The sequence below is a fragment of the Eutrema salsugineum genome, unplaced genomic scaffold (genome assembly GCF_000478725.1).
Source record: "Eutrema salsugineum unplaced genomic scaffold, Eutsalg1_0 scaffold_5, whole genome shotgun sequence".
Lineage (NCBI taxonomy): Eukaryota > Viridiplantae > Streptophyta > Magnoliopsida > Brassicales > Brassicaceae > Eutrema > Eutrema salsugineum.
This window is the reverse complement of record NW_006256612.1, coordinates 12,208,379-12,231,829: the sequence shown is the minus strand read 5'-3', so window position 1 is coordinate 12,231,829 and position 23,451 is coordinate 12,208,379. Positions and strand designations below refer to the sequence as shown.

Here is a 23,451-nt window from a genome sequence, read left to right as displayed (position 1 = left end):
TTCGTCGTTTTATACATGTATGTATAGCTCTTTGAATTCTCCAGTAGCGCTTCTGTAGAGTTTAAAATCAGTAACTTGATCAAATATAATTTCAGTTTTCCCAAAGTTGATAAAAAATATGATGTTCGTAATCTATAATTAGATTAGCTCTGCAGGAAGATGTTCGTAATCTATAACTAGATTAGCTCTGCAGGCCGGCAGAAGCAAAACTCTTACATACAAAAGGCTCGACCTTTACATTTATCTCTCTGAAACCTCAAATAAAGAGGAGATCATGACCAAAGGAAGCTAATAACAGAAAAAAGAGAGTCCTATGTATATATTCTCGTAGAAGAATCTCATCTCATCCCTATAAAAGTAGAAAAAAGAAGAGAAAGAATCAGTTATTTTCTCAAAACCCCATGACAGTAGAGCTCAAGTTCATAAGAGGAGCTAAGGCACTAGGAGAGAACTTCCGAGCAAAAAGGAAGCACAAGGAAGTTGGTTCTTCATTGTAAAGACAATCCGTTTCGTTTTTCCTTATTGACTGAAGAAACCCTTCTGTGATATTAGCTGCATCATATGTAGCTGGATGCGGACCGCCTATTGACCAATCAACCCATGTCACGCTTCTATTCGCGTTCACTGAACCGTGAAACATGTTCAAGAATGTCGGGATGTAATGCTCGTCTGGGTAACACGCTGGTCTGCAGAACTGCTTGAACAGTGAGTAGTATTTTGTGTCTGAGATGATGTAGATGGCGATTTTACGGTTTACTTCAAACCACTGAGACCCTTTGCGCCAGTGATGGAGTTTGATATCTGGGAGCATCTTACGGCTGTAACGGCCACGGCCATAACGGGTTGGCTCGTCGTACGAGTCCACGAAGCTGTAAGCAGAGTTTATTAGGTAACTGTAGACAGTTGAGAAGTTGTAGACTGGGACACAGCTCTCTGAGAGAAGAATAAAACGCTCGTTTGAAAAGTCGAGCAATGCGTTGGCCAGAAGACGCTTCTCTGCGTCTGTCAATAGTGGAGATCCCCATTCAACTTTCTGTAAAAACCAAAGTACAGAAAAATATCAGAAACCAAAGACATTCTTTTGTTCTGTGATTATCGAGATCTAACATATAATCACGCAGACCGTCCATGATCCATCATTGGTTTTCTGAGAGTATGAGATTGACCAGGTTTAAGAACCAAACAAAAGTTACAAAACTGACTTCAGTGTCTAGCTAGCTAAAAGAACCCTTGTGCGACATAATGCACAAGAGACATAAAGTGACATTGTGAACTAGCATGTTTCGTTCTTGGTTCATAGCTAAGCAGTTCCGCTCAAAACACTAGGTATAAAGCAATTCTCAGTCATTCACATCATAACACAAAAGCAAAATTACACACGAACTTTAAAGGCTGTGTAACCAACTGGAGCTGCATAAGACACACATGAGCAACACAAACTATGTGCAGGAGTAACAAAGCATCACCTATACACAACCTTGAAATAAATGCAACTCAAGATGAAAGAACAATTGAAATATCTAAATTCTAAGCACCTATCAACGATATCAAATAGTCTCCGAAATATGTAATCACGTCCCAATGTAACTTGAATTCTCTCATTCTGATTAGATCTACATGTGGTTCCTCTAAAGATCTAGAATCTCCATGATATAGAATGGCTATATTTCTACATCTTCGATGTGATAATTTCGCTGAGTAAATGAGCAAACTAAAAGATCCAAGAGAATTCGTAGAAAGTATGTGTCAATAGGTACAGCTTCCTGCACAAATCTCAGACCAGCGTTTCCAATGAATTTCCAGACCAAAGCACATGAAATTTTAACTAGATAGACCAAATTCCCAAGTTTCCAATTCCAAATGGAAGACGACACTACAAAATCTCATTCACTTATCCAATGCTCTGTTCTTGTATTCTAAGGTAAAATAACTGGTGAAACTATGTAGTTGTTTCAGAAGATGAGATTTTTTTTCTCACAGAAGAGCATAAGACACAACATTTCACTGTATTGCATCGACACGTACCTGGCTCGGGATCTGCCGGTCGTAAAACGGAGAATCACGAGAGACATTCATGTCGTATCCAGGAGGCGTATGAACATAGACCGATAAGTACTTTTCGTTGCCTTTGAAGAACTTCTCCCAGAGAGGAAGCATCGGCAACGGCCCTCTCGTCAGGAACAAGAAGGCCACTTTCGGGACCCTATCGTACGCATACTCATCTTTCACCGGAACCATCGACGCTCTCCAGAACAGCTCGTCGTCACTCATTCCATGGCTCAGATTCTCTGGCCGAACAAACCCATCTATGCTCCAGCAATCTCGATCCTTTGGTTTCTCCGCTTTTCGTTCGTCGTCGTTCTCGTCGTTACCTGTGCAATCCCGGTGGATGACACTGCAATTAGAGTAATCAGGTGTCGAAAACGGAGCCGTTTGGAGATTAGCGGTGGATGAGAACATCCTCGGCAAAGAATTGAAGTAGCGATCGATGTGAGAGCTTGCGGCGAGGCCGATGATGATTCCGGCCATGAATATGAGCAGAAACGACAGCGTTTGAGCCAGTTTTAGTAAACCTATGTGCTTTTCCCCTTCTTCTTTCTCACCCACTCTACCTCCTCTCGCCATTGTTATACCAAACTCGAGAAACTCAAACACAGTGATGATCTCTCGGGTTGATTTCGACTGTTCCCCAAAAATAAAGTTTCAGGGAAACATCATATGCTTCAAAGAGAATCTGATTGTATCAGACAAAAATCCATTTCTATCAAAGCCCCGACAATTTTTTTTTTGTTTTCCTAATCTGTAACAAAAGGATCAAATCCAGGGATCAAACAATTTTGGGAAGAGAAAAAACGAAAAAAAGGGAACTGCAAGAAAGAAACCAGAATTGGATCTCTGGAAATCTTCGTAGTAATTTCGAGGAAAATAAGAAAGTGAGAAACAATGACTGAAACAGATCAGAAATTGAATTCTCCGCAGAGAGGAAGAAACATCAACAAATCTGGTCTTTTGTTTTTAGTTGAAATCCCATGTGTGGTTGATTTGATCTTATATGTATAACAAAATTAAGTGGATTTTATGGGTAATTTAATAAGATTAATTGAGTTTATTAAGCTCCTCGTCGAAAACATAACGAGTTCAAACTCCGCAGATCTTGCCAGGTGGACAGAACTTATAGGTTCTAAGTAATTGGGCCAGGGGGCCCACATTCGATTGTGACGTGGTTTTATGCTCCTCAACTCTTTGGTCCGACATTTCATATTTTTAAAAATTTCTGGATATCTAGTAGTCAAAATTCTGAGAGTAACCTTAATAATCTAAGGGAGCCACCAAAAAAAAAGGCTTTAATATCGATTACTCCGACCAAAAAAATAAAATAATAATCGATTACTATTATAATAATAAAAATTTTCACAGTCCGAGAGCCTCACGAATGCTGAAAGTTTGATGGATGCTAAACTAATTAGTAATAGAGTGAAGAGGGTCATTTTTACTTAGTGAAAAAAATTAAAACTTTACTTAGAACGAAAAAATTAAAGTATGTATACTAATGATGAAATTAAGATTTTACCACCATCAAAAAGGATCAATTTAGTGTCACACTTGTCACCCACGAAGACAACACATATGGGTTGTGATAGTTTCATAAACTTTCATATAATGGTATTGTGAATCCTATCATGATTAGATATGTGTTATTTTGAAATAGAAACATAGCACTAGAATAAAGTAAACAAAAACCAAGCATTTCAACGCTTCACTTACGATAATTGAAACTCTCTATATATCCATTCCAAACATGCCTCGGCAAGATCTCCTCCATCCGTATTCATTGTTCTGCTAACAAGAGTCTTCTTAGGCGAAGCATTGAGTTTTCAGAAGAAAAAAAACATTGAAGCGTTCGTCTTTTTCTTTCTCATGCTCTATTTCTATTTCAAAAGAGAACTTCGTTGGACCATTTTCAGTTTTTATGTTGTTCTTGTTTCCACTCCATGTAGATACATAGATAATCTTATCCAACAATTATAAAAAGAGATACAAAGAATCAACAATTTTTATAAAAATTAACTACGTTCGCACTAATCAAGTCATTTTGCACAAATAATAATTTGGTAGTTAAGTGATAACATGAAGCTTAATAGTATTCTATTTTTGTGCCCAAAATAGAAAAGGTTAAAAAGGGAAAGAAAAAGAAGAAGAAACACTCGAGTCCGATGAGAAAGAAATTAGAAAGATATGGATTTTTTGTAACTATTTTGAAATTTGAATCTTGTCCCGTGTCTTTTTGATTCTTACGTTCTCTCTTATATGACCTCGTCTTCGCTCATTTCTGCCTTCCCCTAAGAAAAATCCCCAACGGAGACGGACGAAAAATCTTTGCTTAATACCATCACGACCGGATTCGAAATTCCGGCCCTCTTCTCGCCGGGGAAAAAAGCCGCCGGTAGCCGTCGGTTTCGGTTCTGCTCAGATCTAACGTAGTGGCTCCCTTCTTCCTCCAGATCTCTTACTTCGAATCGGTTACTCGATCTTGATTCGCGGAGTGCTTTTGCAAGTCGTGATGGAGGCGATCGATGAGTTGTCTCAGCTCTCAGATTCGATGAAACAGGCGGCGTCTCTGCTCGCCGACGAAGATCCCGACGAGACCTCTTCTTCTAGACGCCCAGCCACTTTCTTAAACGTCGTAGCCCTAGGAAATGTCGTGAGTTCCCTGCTCTCTCTCTCTCCCTGCTCCTCGATTTGGTTGTGTTTAGGCTTGTGTTTGTTTCATGCTATGTTCGAGTGTTGGTGTTGGATGCGTTATCGTGGATCTTCTGGATCTCGATTAGTTTTTTCAAATTGCCGTGGATCAATTTGGTTAGGACACATTCATCGTTTGGAGCTTGTTTGGTAGTGTGTTCTCTTTATTAGTGTAAATATCGTTACATGAGATCAAAATCGATCAGGTCTGCTTGTCAGATCCTCCTCTAATTTCTATTCAAATGATCACACATTTGCTTGAATTAGTTGTCTGTTGAATGATTGAAGAAGAAAATGCTTCATGGAAGTAGTAATAATTTAGGTAGTTTGGAAATGAAAATCTGTCCCGTGTTCAGACCTAAGTTCTCTCTCTTTGCCTACTGTGCCAGGGAGCTGGAAAGTCTGCAGTTCTAAACAGTCTCATTGGACATCCAGTTTTGGTAAGTAGTAACATTGAGTCTATGGAAGTTTATTCTGGTTATTATTGGCTCATACCTTTTCTTAAAATAATACCGACGTCTGTGTCTTTGCTACACTTACTATGGACAGCCAACGGGTGAGAATGGTGCTACACGTGCTCCTATAATAATTGACTTGAACAGGGAGGGTTCTTTGAGCAGCAAGGCAATTATCTTGCAAATCGACAATAAGTCTCAACAAGTTTCAGCAAGTAAGTCTCCCTCTATGAACATATGCAATTTAGCAATGGTACGTGGAGCTCTTCCTGCATGTATGATATAGTATTTGATCAATCTTCTCATATTATTACCATTGTGTTCATCATGGGTGTGTTGTAGGTGCTCTGAGACATTCTCTTCAAGACAGACTTAGCAAAGGAGCGTCAGGGAAGAATCGTGATGAAATATATTTAAAACTTCGTACCAGCACAGGTAAGCCCTATATTACTTGCACAATCTTACGTGGCAAGCCTATCTACTCTTCAAAGAGCACGTCCGTAGCTAACTTAAGTTTGGTGGATAAATATATCTTTGATATAAGTGAACTGGTCAACTGTAATATGTTGCACCCCCAGGCCCCATCCCATATATAATCTACTGCACTAGTTTAGAGCCTAAGCTGTAAGGTGGTGGGTATCAAATATTATATCTAATGGAGCATGAGTAATGAGTAATGACATATGACCTGCATTCTCTCAGTGTTAAATTTTTGATGATCATAACGTATAACTTTTACCCTTTCTATCTCAGCTCCACCATTGAAATTAGTTGATTTGCCTGGACTGGACCAGCGAATTGTGGACGATTCAATGGTGAGCCTTACTGTTCAATGTCTTTTCATTGCCCTTCATCCACCTGACAACCATGAACATACGATTTCAACAGTTTTAAATGGGTTTCCTGCTGAAATGCAAACATAAATTCATTATCATGTTTGTCCTTATTGAAATGTTTCGTTTTATTTCTTGGATGTCTTTGCAAGATTGCTGAATATGCGCAACACAATGACGCAATACTGCTGGTTATAGTCCCTGCTAGCCAGGCATCTGAAATTTCATCATCCCGAGCCCTGAAGATTGCAAAGGAGTATGATCCAGAAAGTGAGTACATCAGTGTTTTTGACCTGGATTTTCTTATATTGTTAATATTTTATACTTACTAATAACTGATGTTTTACTAGCAAATCATCTCATCAGTTTGCTTAAAATACTCATTAGCTATCATCACTCCTCCCTGGTTTAGGCACTAGGACCGTAGGCATTATCGGCAAAATTGACCAGGCTGCAGAGAACTCAAAAGCCCTCGCTGCTGTTCAGGCTCTTCTTTCAAACCAGGGACCTCCAAAAACAACTGACATTCCATGGGTTGCTCTTATTGGCCAATCTGTTTCAATTGCATCAGCACAGTCTGGAAGTGGTGAGAACTCCTTAGAAACTGCATGGCGCGCTGAGAGTGAAAGTCTTAAGTCCATTTTGACTGGGGCTTCACAAAGCAAGCTTGGCAGAATTGCTTTGGTGGACACCCTTGCTAGCCAGATTCGTAGCAGAATGAAGCTCAGGCTTCCAAATATCTTGTCTGGGTATTGCATCTCTCCATATATTTACTTTTCTTCATGATGTCAGACAGGCAAATTAATAAGTTTCCCAAGCTGCTCTCGTCTCTTAGATTGACAAAGATACCAATCTCATTCGTTCGCCTCAATAACCTTGATTCTCGAGCTTTCATTCACAGTAGCAAATTGTTTATGATCAGGTGTAGAAGCCTTGTGTTCTTTTAGGTAGCATAAAGCAAACTTGTGAGAGTCTAGATTTATTATAGAAAGAAAGATCTTTATAAACTGAACTTGCTAGATTAACTTGTACCTAGAAATCAGTACATCAGACCTTAGATAGAATTTGTGAATGGGAAGGAACAATACTGAATATGAAAGGAAAGGAAAGGAAATCAGGGAATAATATTGCTCAAAAGAAAGTGATACGTGAAGTAGTTGAGAGTTTGATTGGATAAATTGCCAACCTCGTTGTAGGTCAATACTTAATTTCTGATAAAGATAAGTCTATCTTGCAAGTTCACTTGTAGATGCTCATTACCTCTCCCAGTGTGGAATGTCCGTAATATCTTTTTGTTTTAATTATTCAAATTCTTTGCACAGGCTCCAGGGTAAATCTCAAATAGTGCAGGATGAGCTAGCGAGGCTTGGTGAACAACTAGTTAACAGTGCTGAAGGTACAAGGGCTATAGCTTTGGAGCTTTGCCGTGAGTTTGAAGACAAATTTCTTCTCCACTTGGCTGGTGGTGAAGTAAGTACTTTCCTACTTAAGTAAACTAGATTTTAGTAGAAAATTCAAGAATATCGTGAAAGAGAGCAACTGTGTAAATATTTATCTAAATGGTATGTGTAAGCCCTCTGACGGGTTGAATAACATATTTTGTACTTGTCTGTTTTGAGTTTATGAGCTGAAGTCCTTTTGGAGCTGGGTGAACGTTTTCCTCTAACAGTCATTTGTTTTGTCCAGGGAAGTGGTTGGAAAGTTGTTGCAAGTTTTGAAGGCAATTTCCCCAACCGTATCAAGCAGCTTCCATTGGACAGGCATTTTGACTTGAACAATATTAAAAGGGTGGGTGTCTCTTTTTTCCTAAAATTTTCTGCACGAGACAAGTTTTAAGACTGGACTTGACAATTTTTGTTTTTGATTTTATCAGGTTGTTTTGGAGGCAGATGGTTATCAACCTTATCTTATATCTCCAGAGAAAGGGTTGAGATCGTTGATAAAGATTGTTCTTGAGTTGGCTAAAGATCCTGCACGTCTTTGTGTTGATGAGGTGTGCCTATTTAGTTTTTTTTTTAGATGCAGTGGTATTGAATTTTAGCAATTGTGAAGCGGTCATGACTCGTCTCACATTGAGACTTCAATTCTTCGTACTGTTTTTGAGAGTGTTAAGTTTTGTCTGGTTCTAGTGCGCTTATCTGATTTACTTAAGTCTTGATAAATCTTCCTACTCTAAAAATCTTGCATCCAAGTTCTGTTTTGTCTTCTTTCTCTGTTGAGCTAACATGGTCTTCACTTTTGATTAGGTTCACCGAGTTCTTGTTGACATAGTTTCAGCCTCTGCAAATGCCACACCTGGACTCGGGAGATATCCTCCTTTTAAGCGAGAGGTAATAATGTTCTGTAGCATTTATCATTTCAATAAAGCTGTTTGTTCCTAACTAAACATCAACCAGGTTGTAGCTATAGCAAGTGCAGCACTTGATGGTTTCAAAAATGAAGCCAAGAAAATGGTGGTTGCACTAGTTGATATGGAACGCGCTTTTGTGCCACCTCAACATTTTATCCGTCTTGTGCAACGGAGGTATAATATCTTGCTTTTCTTTGCATTTTTATTTTGTATTTGTAATGGTTGTCTACTCAGACTTATTGATCCCTCATCCTATTTTTCTTTTAAAACATTTTGGATCGATCATTGTTGAAGCCCATAATTTCTTTAGCTTTTTTTCTTTGCGTGTTTGTTTTGTGAATTGAGCATTTCGGTTGTAATGCTTTTATTACAAGAAGATTTTGTACCTCTCTGTAGAACTATTTGCTGAGGCCATCTTTGACATTAATATTTTTCATCAAGTTTTTATGCTTCTTTTGTCAGAATAATCTTTTATGGCTTTGTATGTTTATCCTTTCATGTGAGCTAATACCTTTAACGGTAAAGCTACCATGCTTTCTGATGGAGAGCTTCTATATGCTTGTTAACCTGGCTGGATGGGGTATTTCAGGTTACTTAAAATGCTTCTTTACAACCTCTATGTAGATCTATGGCTGCACTTTTGTATCCAAGTCGTCATAGTTCTGAAGCTGCACATTTTTGAGAAAGTCCTAAAAATTGTAATTTTACATGCATGCTGTTTTCATGGTTCATGGCTGAAAAATATATCTCCCTTTCTGATGATGGACTGTATTGACTTCATCAGAATGGAAAGACAACGTCGCGAGGAAGAGCTGAAAGGACGATCTTCTAAGAAGGGACAAGATGCAGAACAGTCCCTTTTAAGCAGGGTGTGTCTTCATTCTTAATCAATTTGGATGCACTACTTAATTAGTGGAAAATGCTTTTTATGAGTTTACATTATTATACATGAAACTACTTAATTAGAAATTCTCATACCTTCGCAGGCTTCAAGTCCTCAGTCAGATGGGCCAATAGCTGGTGGTAGCATGAAATCAATGAAAGACAAACCTAGTCCGCAAGATAAAGAGACGCCGGAAGTCTCTGGTCTGAAAACTGCTGGACCTGAGGGGGAGATAACAGCAGGTTGTTGTTTTTCTAATATACGTTTACCCAGTTGCTCTCTTAAAAAAATTCATTCTTCCCCTATCTATTTTCCTTGTGTAGCGTGATTTAATTGCTGCAAAGCTTTGCTCTTAGTCCAAGTGCATGGTTTCTTTGTCTTTTTCGTCTTTATCACTTGAGCCTTGATAAAACCAACTTCCAAGGTTGATAACAAATAATTACTCTTTCATGTAGGGTACTTAATGAAGAAAAGTGCCAAAACTAATGGATGGAGTAGGCGATGGTTTGTTCTGAATGAGAAAACCGGAAAGGTTAGTATTAGGTTTTAGAGTGTATATCCTTTCGGTGTTAGTCCAAATATCTGCAAAAGAGGAAGCACTGTAATCACGTACTGAACCATTTACCTTTTTCTAGCTGGGCTATACCAAAAAACAAGAAGAAAGAAACTTCCGGGGCACTATTACGTTGGAGGTACCATTCTATTACCATGCTTTCTTTTCTCCTGTCAAGAGGGAACTATAACTAGAGATGACTAATAACATGGTTTCATATTCACCTTGTTATTTTCTCCCACGCTAGTTCTTTCATGGAGAATGACAATTATACAAGTTACATTTTCCTATCCATGTTTTTCTAATTTTACTTTCTCATAAACTTTGGTAATCCACGCAGGAATGCACTATTGAAGAAATTCCTGAGGAAGAAGTAGAAAAGTCAAAGAGCTCGAAGGACAAGAAGGCTGACTCAAAAGGACCTGGTCTTGTATTTAAAATAACCTGCAAGGTTCCCTATAAGACTGTACTAAAAGGTACGTGAACCAATCATTATCAGATTTCAAAATTAATCCTTTATGCGCTCTTTTATGAGTTTTTCCTCAAAACTGTTATGTCACACAGCTCACAATGCCCTTGTGCTTAAGGCTGAGAGTGTAGTCGATAAGAACGAGTGGATTAATAAGTTGCAAAAGGTTATTCAGGCTCGAGGAGGCCAAGTAGGCAATGTTTCCATGAGACAGAGTCTTTCAGAAGGTTCACTTGTGAGTCACACAAGGCCAACTTTTATGCTTAATATTATATCATTCATGTTTCCCTTACATACGGTAGATATGTTCACTGGTCCTATGCGACACCAATTCTTAGTATGACGAACTTCCAAGTCTATGTTAAAAAGGGTTTCTATGTGGCTTGAAACACTATGAAATTATGTTAAAGAATTAAAACAAGTATTGTTAGGAAGAGTGTAAGTTAATGATGTATTAGTGAACATGGAGATAGTTTTTGAGTTGTTTATTGTGAGAACTTTTCGCTATATAAGGGTCTATGGGTAGACATAATTCTTTATTTACAAGTTATGTTTTTGGCATACTATGCCTTTATCCTTTATATCCCTAACTGATAGTGGTTACTTATGATGTTATCTTGTCTGTATTTTAGGATAAGATGGTTAGGAAACCCATCGATCCAGAAGAGGAACTCCGGTGGATGTCCCAAGAAGTACGGGGTTACGTTGAAGCTGTCCTTAATAGTCTTGCAGCCAATGTTCCAAAGGTGGACTATTCTTAGTCGATAGCTCCAAGCTTCCTTGCCCATCTCTTTTTTCTTTTAAAAATATTCCTCGGTAGTGATACTAAGCGACGTGAATTCAACAGGCTGTTGTTCTTTGTCAAGTGGAGAAAGCAAAAGAAGACATGCTGAATCAACTATACAGTTCTATCAGGTTCAATATCTTTCCCTCTCCTGTGGAGAATTTCATTTCAGTTGCGGTTTGCTTATCTGCGTTATCTTGTATTTGATCTCTAGTGCAATAGGCAATGAGAGGATTGAGTCATTGATTCAAGAGGATCAGAACGTCAAAAGACGAAGAGAGCGTTACCAGAAACAATCCTCTCTTCTCTCTAAGCTCACGAGGCAGCTTAGCATTCATGACAACCGAGCTGCTGCTGCTGCTTCAAGTTGGTCCGACAATGGTGCCACTGGTAAATTCATCCGCCTTTTTCTTTGGTGTAGTAGAGTCTCCCTTCGGGTCACAATTTTTTTAATTATTTTTTGTTTAATGAAATAGACTGGAAACCAAAATACAATTCAGGATATTGTTTTGGATTCAGCTTCATAAAAAAGATTTGTAGGATTTGTTCGAATAAAAAAAATGAAGCTTATTGAGCTATTGTGGGCTACGTTACATCTACCAAGTATTCATATCATTTTGTTATCTCGTGACCCGCAGAAAGTAGTCCAAGAACCAATGGAGGTTCTTCAGGGGATGACTGGATGAATGCCTTCAACGCAGCTGCTAATGGACAGTCAGATTCATTGTCAAGGTACGGATCAGGTGGTCATAGCCGCCGCTACAGCGATCCTGCTCAGAACGGAGATGCAGCGTCACCAGGCTCTGGTAGTAACCGCCGCACCACCCCGAATCGGCTGCCACCAGCACCACCACAGACGAGTTCATCTTACAGGTACTAGAACCTGGAAGATACAAAAAAAGGGCCTGGAGACTGATTCTTTTTCTGGGGTTTGGGTCCCGTTTTCTGGGACTAAGTTACTCTTATTTTTTCTAGTTTAAGAAAGTGATTCGATGATTGTACTACTGTTTTGTCTTCCTTTGTAGATAGATTTTTTTTCACACATTGATGTCAAACAAAGAGCTAAAGAGTTTGTTTCATGAGTCGATGTCTGTTTGACTATTTTTTGTTCCTATTTTTTTTTGGCATCTACTGTTAAGGGGGAAAGTGTGCACCTTTCTATTTTTTAGCTACTTTTATACTGCAGTTGTTGAATGAATTTTGTCTTCGAGATTCCAATGAATCTGAATCAGAACCTTCTGGGTGAAATCCAGAACTGATATAATTGGAATTTGTTGTTACAATGCCACTGATTAAGGGAGTGTTTTTGTTTTGCTTTGGATACTCACCTAATTCACTAAAGTTTGGGGATAATATTAATTAATAAAGTAATTATGGGTTTATTTCAAATAAAATACTTTTGTAAAGACCCATGTCATCAAAATTCAATGTTGATAAAACGACACCGTTAGAAATTGGAATGATCTTTTCGATAATCAAATATCGGTGTACATTTGTTAAGTTACTTACCAGTAAATTGGCGACCCAGGACCGGGTCGAATGCTAATTCGCTAACTGTAAACCCGGGAAACCCGGTATTAACTTGCTACAAAAGGAGCCTTCCAAATCACCCAGAATGTTTGACCTATTTCATTTGGCCGGTTTGGACTTTTGAGAGAATAAAAGAGTATTAAAATATAGGGTTTAATTTCTCAGTTAATTCTCTTTGGTATATATTCTCATGACACTTTATCTTTTTCGTTTTAGGTTTTCGTTTGTTTCTGTTTGTCTTCAAGTTTTTTTCTTTTTATTTATAGTATAGTCTACAACCTCTGTTTTCGGTGTCTTATTCTCTAACTAATGTTTCTAATCATACACTTTTTGCATCCTTTTGTGCTCCTTCATTGATAATCTACTATATTGTTGTTTTAATCTGGATTTGAAATGTTCTATCACGGAGATTTTTGTCTCTTATAAAGTTCTGGGAGATTGCGATCATAAAGTTTCGGATTTTTTCCACGAAAATCTCAGTGCATAAATGATTCTTATACTTTTTTTTCTTCTTTTATATTTCTCTGTTATGTAATGGTTCTCATGTTGATTTTAATCCTTAATTTGTGCAGATTAGATATAAGCAAAAACGATGGTGAAATATAATTTCAAGAAGATAACCATTGTTCCAAATGGAAAAGAGTTCGTTGATATCATTCTTTCCCGCACTCAACGCCAGACACCAACTGTTATCCACAAGAGTAACAAGATTAGCAATCTCCGTAGCTTCTACATGAGGAAAGTTAAGTTCACACAATCAAACTTTGTTGAGAAGCTCTCTACCATTATCGACGAGTTTCCTCGCCTAGATCAGATTCATCCCTTTTATGGCGATCTTCTTCATGTGCTCTACGATAAAGATCACTACAAGCTCGCTCTTGGTCAGCTCAACACTGCCAAGAAGCTGATTATCAAAATCTCCAATGATTATGTGAAGCTGGTCAAGTATGGTGATTCTCTGTACCGATGCAAGTCCTTGAAAGTTTCTGCTCTTGGGCGTATGTGTACTGTTATGAAAAGAATCGGTCCTAGTTTGGCTTATCTTGAGCAGGTTAGGCAACATGGCGAGGCTTCCTTCCATTGATCCTAACACTCGAACTCTGCTGATCTGTGGATGTCCTAACGTGGGAAAAAGTTCTTTTATAAACAAAGTTACAAGAGCTGATGTGGATGTTCAGCCATATGCTTTCACCACGAAATCGCTCTTTGTTGGTCATACTGATTACAAGTGTTTGAGGTATCAGGTTATTGATACACCGGGAATTTTGGATAGGCCGATTCAAGACCGTAACATCATTGAAATGTGTAGTATCACTGCGTTGTCTCATCTTCGAGCTGCTGTTTTGTTCTTCCTGGATATTTCGGGTTCTTGTGGTTACAGCATTGCTCAGCAGGCTGCTCTTTTCCACAGCTTAAAGCCTTCGTTCGTGAACAAACCGTTGGTAATTGTCTGCAACAAGACTGATTTGGTGTCCATGGAAAGCCTCTCTGATGAAGATCTGAAACTGATTGAAGAGATGAAAGCTGAGGCTATGAAGACTGCAATGGGAGCAAATGAAGAAGCAGTGTTTTTGAATATGAGTACTCTGACAGAAGAAGGTGTGATGTCAGTGAGAAATGCTGCGTGTCAGAGGCTATTAGATCAAAGGGTAGAGGCAAAGATGAAATCGAGAAACATTAATGAGCACTTGAACAGGTTCCATGTGGCGATGCCTAAGCCTCGTGATGACAAAGAAAGGCTCCCTTTTATACCTCAGGTAGCTGAGGAAGCTGGTGAAAAGGAGAAGCGAAAGACCGAGAGGGATTTGGAAGATGAGAATGGTGGAGCTGGGGTTTATTCGGCTAGTCTAAAGAAGAACTACATCTTGGCTGATGAAAAATGGAAGGATGACATAATACCTGAGATTTGTGATGGTCATAATGTTGCTGATTTTGTTGATCCAGACATTTTGAATAGGCTTGAGGAGTTGACAAGAGAAGAAGACATCAGGCAGGCTGAGGATGAAGAGGATGATTTTGAGATAGACGGAGAAGAACTAACCGAGGAGGAGAAGAATCAGTTGGCTGCTATTCGTAAGGAGAAATCTTTGCTCATTCAAAAGCATAGACTCAAGAAGCGCAATGCACAAAACAGAGCAACCGTTCCAAGAAAGTTTGACAAGGATAAGAAGTTCACAAGGGAGAGATTGGGTAGAGAGTTATCATCTCTTGGTATTGATCCTTCTTCTGCGATGAACCGTGCAAGAAGCAAGTCTAGAGGGAGAAAAAGGGAGAGATTTGATGATTGGGGTAAAGATGCAATGGATGTGGATATGAATGATGAGCAACAGATGAAGAAGAAGCTTTGTCTGAGATCGAAATCAAGATCTTTGTCAAGAGAGAGATCAGTGTCACGGCCTCCATATGAGGTTTTGCCTGGTGAGGGCTTCAACGACTTTTCCCAGAAGATAAAGGCAATTAAGATTGGTAATAAATCTGACAGAAAGAGGGACAAAGCTGCACGTCGTGGAGAAGCTGACAGAGTTATACCAACTCTTAAACCGAAACACTTGTTTTCAGGGAAAAGAGGCATAGGTAAAACCCATAGGCGTTGAAACAATTCATCAAGGTACATTACTAATTCTTTTGTAAACAATGGCTAATTGATATAAGTCATGCACCTCTCTCAAATGTCCTTCCTTTGTTCTGTTTTGTAAATATTCTTGCCAATTGGATCATAATTGTAAAATTTGATCTGTGGATTGCAAGGTGGATAAGAATAGACAATAATAATATGGTATTTGATTCTTGCAGGGAATACGCAGATGATGAATGGATTGAAGATTATCTATCAAGTTTTGGACTTTTTAGCTTTATATACCGTTTTCGTTTACTATTATGTTACTTTTCTCGACATTTGTGATTCAAGTTTGATGACGCGAGACGAAATGCTTAGCAGAGAGTCGATCTCGTTGAGACAGCTATGAGTGATCATTGGTAGGGTTTTAGATGATTTTTTATTTTTCATACTTGCAATGGTTATATGTTATCGTTGGTGGAAGATTTGACTCTAGACAACTAAAACGTCATGTGTGATTAATCAACGGAGTAAATAATCTTGAACAGAAATGATCCAAAATAAACCCGGTCATTTTATGTCACATAATTGACTAATGTGCTTGTAAAATGAAGAAGTACAGTATAATTCGTCTACGTTATGCCAAGAAAAAAGTATGTATTACGGGAGTAGTAGTAAACAATTTAATGAAAAATTGATATCGGTATGGGGAAGTCAATCTTGTTTGATAAAAATAGAGACAGAAGCAGAAACTTATGCAGAGAATTTTTTTTTTTTTTTTCTAAAGCTTATGGAACAGTTGGTTTAGGGTTAGGATTATAGGAAATCTCAGAAACTTTGGTGAACATCAAACCTTGTGACAGTTACATCGTCCTAACTACTTATTTATCTAAAACTGTGAAAATATCTAAACCTTAAGAAAGTAGTAACCACGCTGAAGTTTCTGGTTACATGAATCAAAGCCTCAAATCAAAGATTTTTGTATAACCCTCTGCTGAAGAAGCTCCTTTATCCATATCACTGAAGTTGGAAAAGAAAATTGTAGCTTTAGTTGTTAGACCGTAAGAGAACCGCCATTATCACCCGCTGAAAGGTTCAGAATCATAGTTGCAGCCTTCACAGCCCTGTTACATTTTCCATCCCACAGCAATGGTTTAATGTTTCAGGCAATCAATCCATTAAAAAACAAAATATCACCAGAGAGACATACAGCGCATGATTATGATTTGGAGTTACGAGTAACCTTATAAACTGATTTCTAGCTAATAATGAAGCGTAAAAGTTCTGAGAAGGTTGGGGTGTTGCTTACCAAGCATCAGGAGCTTGATACAAGGAAGCTGAATTTCCAAAGCAGGAAGTGAGCAATTCTGTGTTGATCACGCCTGGATTTAATGCAACCACTGCCATTCCTTCACCTACTTCCTTTGCCACTGCTCGGCTTAAACCCTCAATCGCCCATTTCGATGCACAGTAAGGTGCAACCTGCAGATACATGTTTGGTTTCAAAAGTTAACCTCACTGGGTTCAGGTTTGATATACCCAAATCATATTAGTGCAGAATTGCAGGGTACACAAGGAGCATATCAGAATAACAGTTGGGAAAAAGAGACCAACCAAGTAATTTACTTAGATCTGTCAGGTGAAGCTATGGTCTCTCCCTACCATCTAAGTTATCAAACTTTGCTCTTTCTGTGGCTAAATGAAAAACATACGGTAACAGGTCATGATACAAGCAAGTGATGATTGAGACTCACCAGGGCAGCACCAGATCTTCCCCATCCAGAAGACATATTCACAATAATGCCTTGCTTCCGTGGGAGCATCAAAGGGATAAAATGGCGCAGCACGTTTGCTACTCCTTTAACGTTTGTATCCATAACATTGTCAAAATCTTCTGCAGAGACTTCCCAAATCTTGCTGTTCTTATTGATAGTACCGGCATTGTTAACTGCAACGCGCATTTACCAACATCTAAGACTAGAAAAAGTTACAGTAAAAAATGATGCTAGACACTGTGCTCAATAATTATAAAACGTGCAGGAAATGATGATCATGTAACCATCAAATCGACATTTCTACAGACATCACCCTTAAGAAAAAAGGAATGAATTATTGCATGCCAACAATGAATACGATCGCAGATAACCAAAATTACATGCCAGTACAGATTTAACCATAGGAAAAAAGAGCACATGAAGAACTCAAGAGCAGACATCATCTGACCATAGTTTTCACGATAAGATAACCATTATTTTCCCATCTTCTTTTTAAGCAAGTTGATTGATGTACCTAAGAAAAAATTAACCTAAAGGAAAGATGATATCGTTACTATGAGAGGCTACTAAACACATTAGGGACAATCTAATTATTTCTCTATTCAAATACCACTAAAAAATACCATGACTTCAACTTTGATGCTCTTGTCTTCAGAGAAAAACCGAAGTCTGTAAACGCAGTGTGTCCAAAAAAAAAAGGTTTTAAACAAACCTATGATATCTGGGACACCCTTCTTCTCCACAATTGTGTGAGCCATCTCTTCGACGCTGCTGTTTGATTTCTGCAAACATAGACCATAAAATCTTACCAAGTTCAAAAGCGCTAACTCAGCAGCAGAAGGCACATTATAGATCACAAGAGTTCATCGGGCGATCGCAAAATCAAACCAGTGCTGATGAAAAATATCATCAGGAAAACAACGCTTCACGGAATTCCAAATTTTAGTGGATAAATACATCTTTATGGATAAAGATCTTGCAAGGCCACGTGATAAAAGAGAAACAAGAAGCAACAAATTATCAGCATCAATGAACAAGTCTCCATCAGTATCCAGAAAACGTCTTCGTTTCCGGTAATTACCAATCTAATTTCTACAACAATTACGACCGAAAACGCCGACTGTATTCACACAAAAACGCGAAAGAAACTAGATACGCGAGTCCAAAGAGCGGCAATTACCACATCGGCGGGGAGGAGGAGATGATTATCCGGGGAGGAGAGCTCCGATCGAAGAGCGGTGAGCTTCTCCTGAGAACGGGCGCATCCTATCACAGTGTGACCTCTCTTCGCAAGCTCGAGAGCTAGGGCTCTTCCCAGACCTTTGCTCACTCCCGTTATCAGAACTGTCCTCGCCGCAGCAATCGAATTCGCAGCTCCACTGAAAGGCGTCGCTATCGTCATCGTGCAGCCAGTGGCCGATTTTGTTTCTCTTTCCTTCTTCGGTGCGAAATATGCCGCGAAGAATGTACATATATGCACATTATTTTGATCTATACATAATTCATGTTTGTTTACCTTGAAAATTTTTATATTATTTTTTCTTCTTTTTGCGACATAACCAAATTATACGCTAAGAAAAAACTGTTGACCAAAAAAAAAAACGCTAACAAAAAACTCGCAAGTAAATTAAACTACAATATTTATATTCCCTATTTACAATGGAGAAATGATGATATCTTGTTTAGATCACACTTGGTCTCCAACGCTCATACTCGGAGCCTTCGATTTCCTCTGATACCTTAGGAGTCTGGTCGTGTGAGTGTCGTGACCTTCTTCTTTCATGGCGATGACGTCTCTCTCTGTGTGTTTCTTCTCTATCTGAACTCTCCTCATCACTTGATTCATTCTCTCTCTTTCCATTACCGATGCCATTTCTCGAGCTTCTTCGACGTCGTTTTCCTCTCCTGCTTCGATCAGAATCAGGATCAGTTGATGATCCTTCCTTTTTGTGTTTTCTTGAACTCCTGTGGGTCTGTATGTTCTTTTCATCGTCCATCTCTTCTCGAACTTCTGAATCAGTGCCTCTTCTAGCTTTTCGTTTTCGACCAAACTCCATCCTGCTATAGTCATCATCTCCATCAGGAGAATCATCATCGGAATATCTGCCATGGATTCTTTTCCTAATCACCCGATGTCCAGGAGAGTATTCAGACCATTTGCTTTCATGACGCGATGTCTCCTTAGCATACCTTCGCTCTCTATACTTCTCCCTCTCTAAACTACCGCCTCTGGTACTGCTTGGACTGTAATCTCCACCATGACAGTTCTCGTCATGCCTACCAAGTTTGTATCCACGAGTACTGTCCCGAGTATCACCGTGATTCTTATGGCTCCTATAAGAATCCCTCGATCTAGATCTTCTTGAAGGTTGCCTGACATGGAAACGAATCACATGAGTATGACGCCTCATCACCATATTAAGCAGGGAATATAGTGAGATAGTTATTCAAAGAGCAGGATACTTAAAAGCCAGATCTCCAACCTATGTGAATCTGTTGGTTGATCTGATCTAAAATCATGTAACGACCCTGAATATTCACGCTCCATGTGCTTCAAGTATTCATCTGAATAACCAAATAAAGCGGTCATTTTCTGAATCCAGAATCCTGGAGGTGGTTTGTCATGGTCGGCCCACTCATAGTCTCCACCCGGGTTTCGGAAACAGTGGATAAAATTGCAAGCAGATCCACGAGAACAAGTCTGCAAATTTACAAGAAAAAAAATCATGAACTAGAGATAAAGCCAGAAAATGGAATCCTAGGGTATACGCCAGACGAAGAGTCATACTTTAAGCCTGGATTTCATGTACTCCCCACATATGGCGACTTTCCATCTTGAGATGTTGACAAACTCGCATTTCACCTAATGAGGATGTGCAATTATTACGGATAAGAATGTCAGCAAGCTGAAATCAGAAATCACGCCTCAACAAAGTTTCATATTAATTATTTCTTACCATACAACCAAATTATTTTTTTAATCGACGTTATTCAAAAGCCTTACAAGAAAAAAAGAAAAGAAAGATACAAAATGGATGCCAATCTTAACTCATTTAATCAGCAGAACTAAATGCTACAAGCCTTCAATCGTTCCGGCATTTAACATTATACGACGACGGTATTCAACCAGTAGCTTTCTTGCAAATTCGTTTAAAAGGAGAAATATGACAGAAAATTACCACTTTAAAACAGATGAACAGTGACGACATACTATGTGACCTTATATTCCTTCATTTGTTTCAGGACAGTATGAAATTTTTTATGAGGATATGAACGAACAAACACTGCCACAGATCGAACAAATGAGACCTCTGACAAAATATCATACACAAAGGCTGGAAAACCTAAATATGGGTCTCAGATATTATGCCACAAATATACAAACACTGAGGAAGAAACTTAGATACATGCCACCAAATTGCACAGGAAACGATCCACTAGACCAAATGGTTGAGCAAAAAAAAATTCAATGGAAGGAAGTGGGTAAAGTCTCCAAGAAAAACAGTTTACCTGGTTTTTAGCAAAGTATCGACCATTTACGGACTCGTAGGCAAGAATAGCTGATTCCAGTGATCTGTACTGCACATATACATTGCCCTTCAAGTGGAATGAGCCATTTCTACACACCTGAGATGGACATAATTTTAATTTTGAGAATCGAAAGGATAGGATAAAAGGTCAAGACAGGACATATCTATCATCAAGTTTTATTCTCAAACATGGGATGTTTCAGTTGCTCATTTGATAATGATAAGAGATGCATGTACCACTAGTTTTCGCAATGGATAGCCAAATGTGGCTTGCAGGTTCAGAAACTAACATGAAGATAAAATGAAGGCTGATATCGAAAAGTATACAGAGAAATAGGCAGGGAAGAAGAGAGGAAAGTAAACTGAGAGCTCAGAAGAGAATTGACAGACCTTGAAATTAATAAGTTCTCCATACTTCAGGAACTCTGTATGAACATCTTCATAAAATTCTTCGTAACAACGTTCAGCCTCCTCATCTGTATACTGCAAGGAAGACGGGAAAAAAGAGGGAGAGAGTAAACTATAGTACGCGACTAATAGCAAGGAAACCAGGCGAATGCATGTGAGGTCCAGTAGTTTTGATATCAAGCAAACCAGGATATCTACAGCCGTACAAAACTATAACAGCATTAGTTTCAGACAGTACTAGCCCAAAGCAGCCAGCCCGCATGAAGGACACTGTATGTTCTTAATTAAGGATAGCCAAGCATTTCCGAGGGATATCACTCATTCCCACGTGGAATTAGAAAGACACTAAAAGCACGAGAAATGAAACACAATAGGGAGATTAACAAAACAATCATAAAATCAGTACCTACAAACATACGAGACATCTAGTTAAAGTAAGTTTGTCTATAGTACTGGTTTTTAGGCAAGAGAGTGGTACTAATACAGGACAACAGCATGTGTGAGCAAGATGACAAGCACATAACAGCTAATCTATCAATCAAGTAGGATACAACGAAGTGAACCGTGGCTTCAACTCGGCCAAGGTTATAATCATGCACCTCCACTGAAGGGATTCCATCAATGTCTGATGTAAGTTAAAGAAGATGGTAAGTTGGTAACACTAATATAGAGACAAACAGCATAATTCGTAAATCCAGAGCACACAGTAAAACAAAACAAACAATAAAATAAAGGCAGAGAAACTGTGGTAATTTTGATTTAGGAAATGAAAGCCGCGAGCAGTAGAGCAGAACTAATTATTATCAGGATACAAGCATCTCGAGATGACAACGCTTACAGACCTCAAGCCCCTCATCCTGTTCCCAAGCAGTGCCAGGACCATTATACATGTTCTTCATAAGTAGAGTGCACGATTTATCAGGGTAAAAATGAACTCTGCTGCACCGCGGGCCGAACCGACAAGCTCCAGTCTTTAAATGGAAAGGACAATGAGCTTTATCCTGATCATTGCGAGAACAAGAAAAACGAAGCAGATTTACACAAAGGAACATAAGAATGATACGTAAAAAGTAATACCATCTCAACAAAGGGACACAACAAGCACCTGCTCAGTTCCAAAGTTAGGTACTTCTTGTGCAACATTATCCAGAATCTGTTGAGCAGAACTAACATTATGAACAATGGGAAAAGCTTCTGATCCCGGAAATAGAGGATTTGATGTAGGCCTGTCAGCAATCTGCAAAACAAATTCTACATTGGAACTCTAGGAAAATTTCTGATAAAGCAGATGGTCTGTTCACCTAGATGATGGTCAAATACCTTATTCCCATCCACCTGAGGTATCGATTTCTTAGGAACCCTCACTTTGTTCTTTTTGAGAATGATTTCATTTCCTTGGAATATAATTTCTGGAGGCCCTTCTTCGATGTATTGAGATTCACCATCCCTATCCTCGCCACATTCATCATTCCCACTTGCCTGCCAAAAGAAACAAAAGGGTATGTAAATAAAAAGTCACAGATTCAAATCCAATTCAAACTGAATATCTCTTCCATGAATTCAGCAGTAACCAAAGTGAGCTCAGTACAGTATCCATATGATCTGAAAACCCTAATAAATAAATGCTGGTCGATTCACAACCCTTTTTGTATTCTAGTTTCGGGATCTAGAATTTCGATCCACATTCTTCATACCCTCACAGTTCCACAGTAAACAACCACGACCTTGAATGAAGAGATTGACAACAAACAAAGCACTACCTCGAGCTTTCTCAACTCGTCTAGATCCTTCCAACGCCTCTCTTCCTCTTCCCGCTTCGCTTCTTCTTCCTCCTCTTTCTTCCTCTTAATCTCCATAGCCTCTCTCCAAGCTCTCTCGCTCTCCTCGAACTCCTTGAGCTCCTTTTCTCTCATCCGTGCCTCCTCTTCCTCAATCGCCTTTAGTCTCTCCTGTTCCGCCGGATCGTTTAACTTGGCCTCCGCCTCCTCTCTCTCCTTCGCCGCTATCTCCTTCCTCACCTGCTTCCTCTTCAATTTCTTCATCGCTTTTCGCTTCTCCTTACGGCTCATCTCCGCCGCTTTCTCTTTATTCTCTTCAAACCCTTCCTTCCCTCCCGCCGCTTCTTCGGGTCGCTCTCCTTCTTCCTTATCGTTCTGCTGCTCCATATTTTCCGAAAGCGTTAACCTCTCGCTTGGCTAACACTGTCCGCCTAGAAAATTCCAATAGACGGAAAACAGAAAGAAGAAACCCTCTGAGTCGCGACTCGTCGTGTAACTCGCTTCATTTTTTTTTTGTTCATTTAATATATGTCCTTAATATATACATACATTTTAGCGGGTTTTAATTTCGGTGATACTGAACCGAAACCGAACAATGTAACCGAGAATCGAAATCGACATACAATTGGACCAAACCATACCAAACCGAAGAACCCTAGTTGGTTTACCAAATTATAATACATAGAAATCGACATAAAATTGGATCAAACCATACCAAACCGAAGACTCCAACGTTGCTGGTCGGATAGACTGATTGAAATTAGAAAACTTTCGTCGTCTCTGGTCTCAAGCCGATCGAAAATTTC

General features: G+C 39.0%; 5 protein-coding genes across 5 annotated transcripts; 2 read left to right on the top strand and 3 right to left on the bottom strand.

Annotated features, from left to right (window-relative positions):
* Positions 1-97: 97 nt before the first annotated feature.
* LOC18993852 lies at positions 98-3,022 on the bottom strand. The gene is made up of 2 exons (XM_006417420.2): positions 2,026-3,022; positions 98-1,033 (listed from the first exon to the last, which is right to left on the bottom strand). Exons 1-2 carry the CDS (start codon positions 2,623-2,625, stop codon positions 392-394), a joined length of 1,242 nt encoding a protein of 413 aa, XP_006417483.1. The 5' UTR covers positions 2,626-3,022; the 3' UTR covers positions 98-391.
* A 1,228-nt stretch (positions 3,023-4,250) lies between these two features.
* LOC18993851 (dynamin-2A) lies at positions 4,251-12,213 on the top strand. The gene is made up of 22 exons (XM_006417419.2): positions 4,251-4,702; positions 5,130-5,180; positions 5,290-5,410; positions 5,538-5,630; positions 5,949-6,010; positions 6,181-6,298; positions 6,441-6,777; positions 7,351-7,498; positions 7,715-7,816; positions 7,902-8,021; positions 8,275-8,358; positions 8,425-8,552; positions 9,163-9,247; positions 9,365-9,503; positions 9,717-9,793; positions 9,897-9,953; positions 10,155-10,290; positions 10,379-10,518; positions 10,916-11,029; positions 11,131-11,198; positions 11,282-11,457; positions 11,706-12,213. Exons 1-22 carry the CDS (start codon positions 4,562-4,564, stop codon positions 11,945-11,947), a joined length of 2,739 nt encoding a protein of 912 aa, XP_006417482.1. The 5' UTR covers positions 4,251-4,561; the 3' UTR covers positions 11,948-12,213.
* Positions 12,214-12,929: 716 nt separating this feature from the next.
* LOC18993850 (nucleolar GTP-binding protein 1) lies at positions 12,930-15,572 on the top strand. The gene is given in 3 exon segments (XM_024152884.1): positions 12,930-13,659; positions 13,661-15,205; positions 15,391-15,572. Coding segments are annotated over 2 exon segments (2,001 nt in total). The 5' UTR covers positions 12,930-13,189; the 3' UTR covers positions 15,192-15,205; positions 15,391-15,572.
* A 411-nt stretch (positions 15,573-15,983) lies between these two features.
* Positions 15,984-18,400, bottom strand: LOC18993849 (NADPH-dependent pterin aldehyde reductase). Its single transcript, XM_006417417.2, has 5 exons — positions 18,110-18,400; positions 17,642-17,711; positions 16,909-17,102; positions 16,464-16,636; positions 15,984-16,278 (listed from the first exon to the last, which is right to left on the bottom strand). Exons 1-5 carry the CDS (start codon positions 18,329-18,331, stop codon positions 16,209-16,211), a joined length of 729 nt encoding a protein of 242 aa, XP_006417480.1. The 5' UTR covers positions 18,332-18,400; the 3' UTR covers positions 15,984-16,208.
* A 112-nt stretch (positions 18,401-18,512) lies between these two features.
* Positions 18,513-23,140, bottom strand: LOC18993848 (zinc finger CCCH domain-containing protein 5). The gene is made up of 9 exons (XM_024152461.1): positions 22,628-23,140; positions 22,188-22,346; positions 21,973-22,104; positions 21,710-21,868; positions 20,850-20,942; positions 20,440-20,556; positions 19,718-19,792; positions 19,413-19,630; positions 18,513-19,302 (listed from the first exon to the last, which is right to left on the bottom strand). Exons 1-9 carry the CDS (start codon positions 23,030-23,032, stop codon positions 18,612-18,614), a joined length of 2,049 nt encoding a protein of 682 aa, XP_024008229.1. The 5' UTR covers positions 23,033-23,140; the 3' UTR covers positions 18,513-18,611.
* Between the last annotated feature and the right edge of the window lie 311 nt (positions 23,141-23,451).

What these genes read in the sequence shown, in the direction of transcription:
- LOC18993852 (XM_006417420.2), bottom strand. Translation starts at nt 2,625, where the DNA reads ATGGCGAGAGGAGGTAGAGTGGGTGAGAAAGAAGAAGGGGAAAAGCAC. An exon ending in ACCGGCAGATCCCGAGCCAG is followed by an intron (nt 1,034 to 2,025) that starts GTACGTGTCGAT and finishes TGGTTTTTACAG; the next exon opens with AAAGTTGAATGGGGATCTCC.
- LOC18993848 (XM_024152461.1), bottom strand. Translation starts at nt 23,032, where the DNA reads ATGGAGCAGCAGAACGATAAGGAAGAAGGAGAGCGACCCGAAGAAGCG. An exon ending in GAGAACTTATTAATTTCAAG is followed by an intron (nt 20,557 to 20,849) that starts GTCTGTCAATTC and finishes TGTCCATCTCAG; the next exon opens with GTGTGTAGAAATGGCTCATT. An exon ending in GATACTTTGCTAAAAACCAG is followed by an intron (nt 19,793 to 20,439) that starts GTAAACTGTTTT and finishes CATCCTCATTAG; the next exon opens with GTGAAATGCGAGTTTGTCAA.
- LOC18993851 (XM_006417419.2), top strand. Translation starts at nt 4,562, where the DNA reads ATGGAGGCGATCGATGAGTTGTCTCAGCTCTCAGATTCGATGAAACAG. An exon ending in ACTTGAACAATATTAAAAGG is followed by an intron (nt 7,817 to 7,901) that starts GTGGGTGTCTCT and finishes TGATTTTATCAG; the next exon opens with GTTGTTTTGGAGGCAGATGG. An exon ending in ATCCGTCTTGTGCAACGGAG is followed by an intron (nt 8,553 to 9,162) that starts GTATAATATCTT and finishes TGACTTCATCAG; the next exon opens with AATGGAAAGACAACGTCGCG.
- LOC18993849 (XM_006417417.2), bottom strand. Translation starts at nt 18,331, where the DNA reads ATGACGATAGCGACGCCTTTCAGTGGAGCTGCGAATTCGATTGCTGCG. An exon ending in TCCTCCTCCCCGCCGATGTG is followed by an intron (nt 17,712 to 18,109) that starts GTAATTGCCGCT and finishes CTATGTTTGCAG; the next exon opens with AAATCAAACAGCAGCGTCGA. An exon ending in TATCAAGCTCCTGATGCTTG is followed by an intron (nt 16,279 to 16,463) that starts GTAAGCAACACC and finishes AAAATGTAACAG; the next exon opens with GGCTGTGAAGGCTGCAACTA.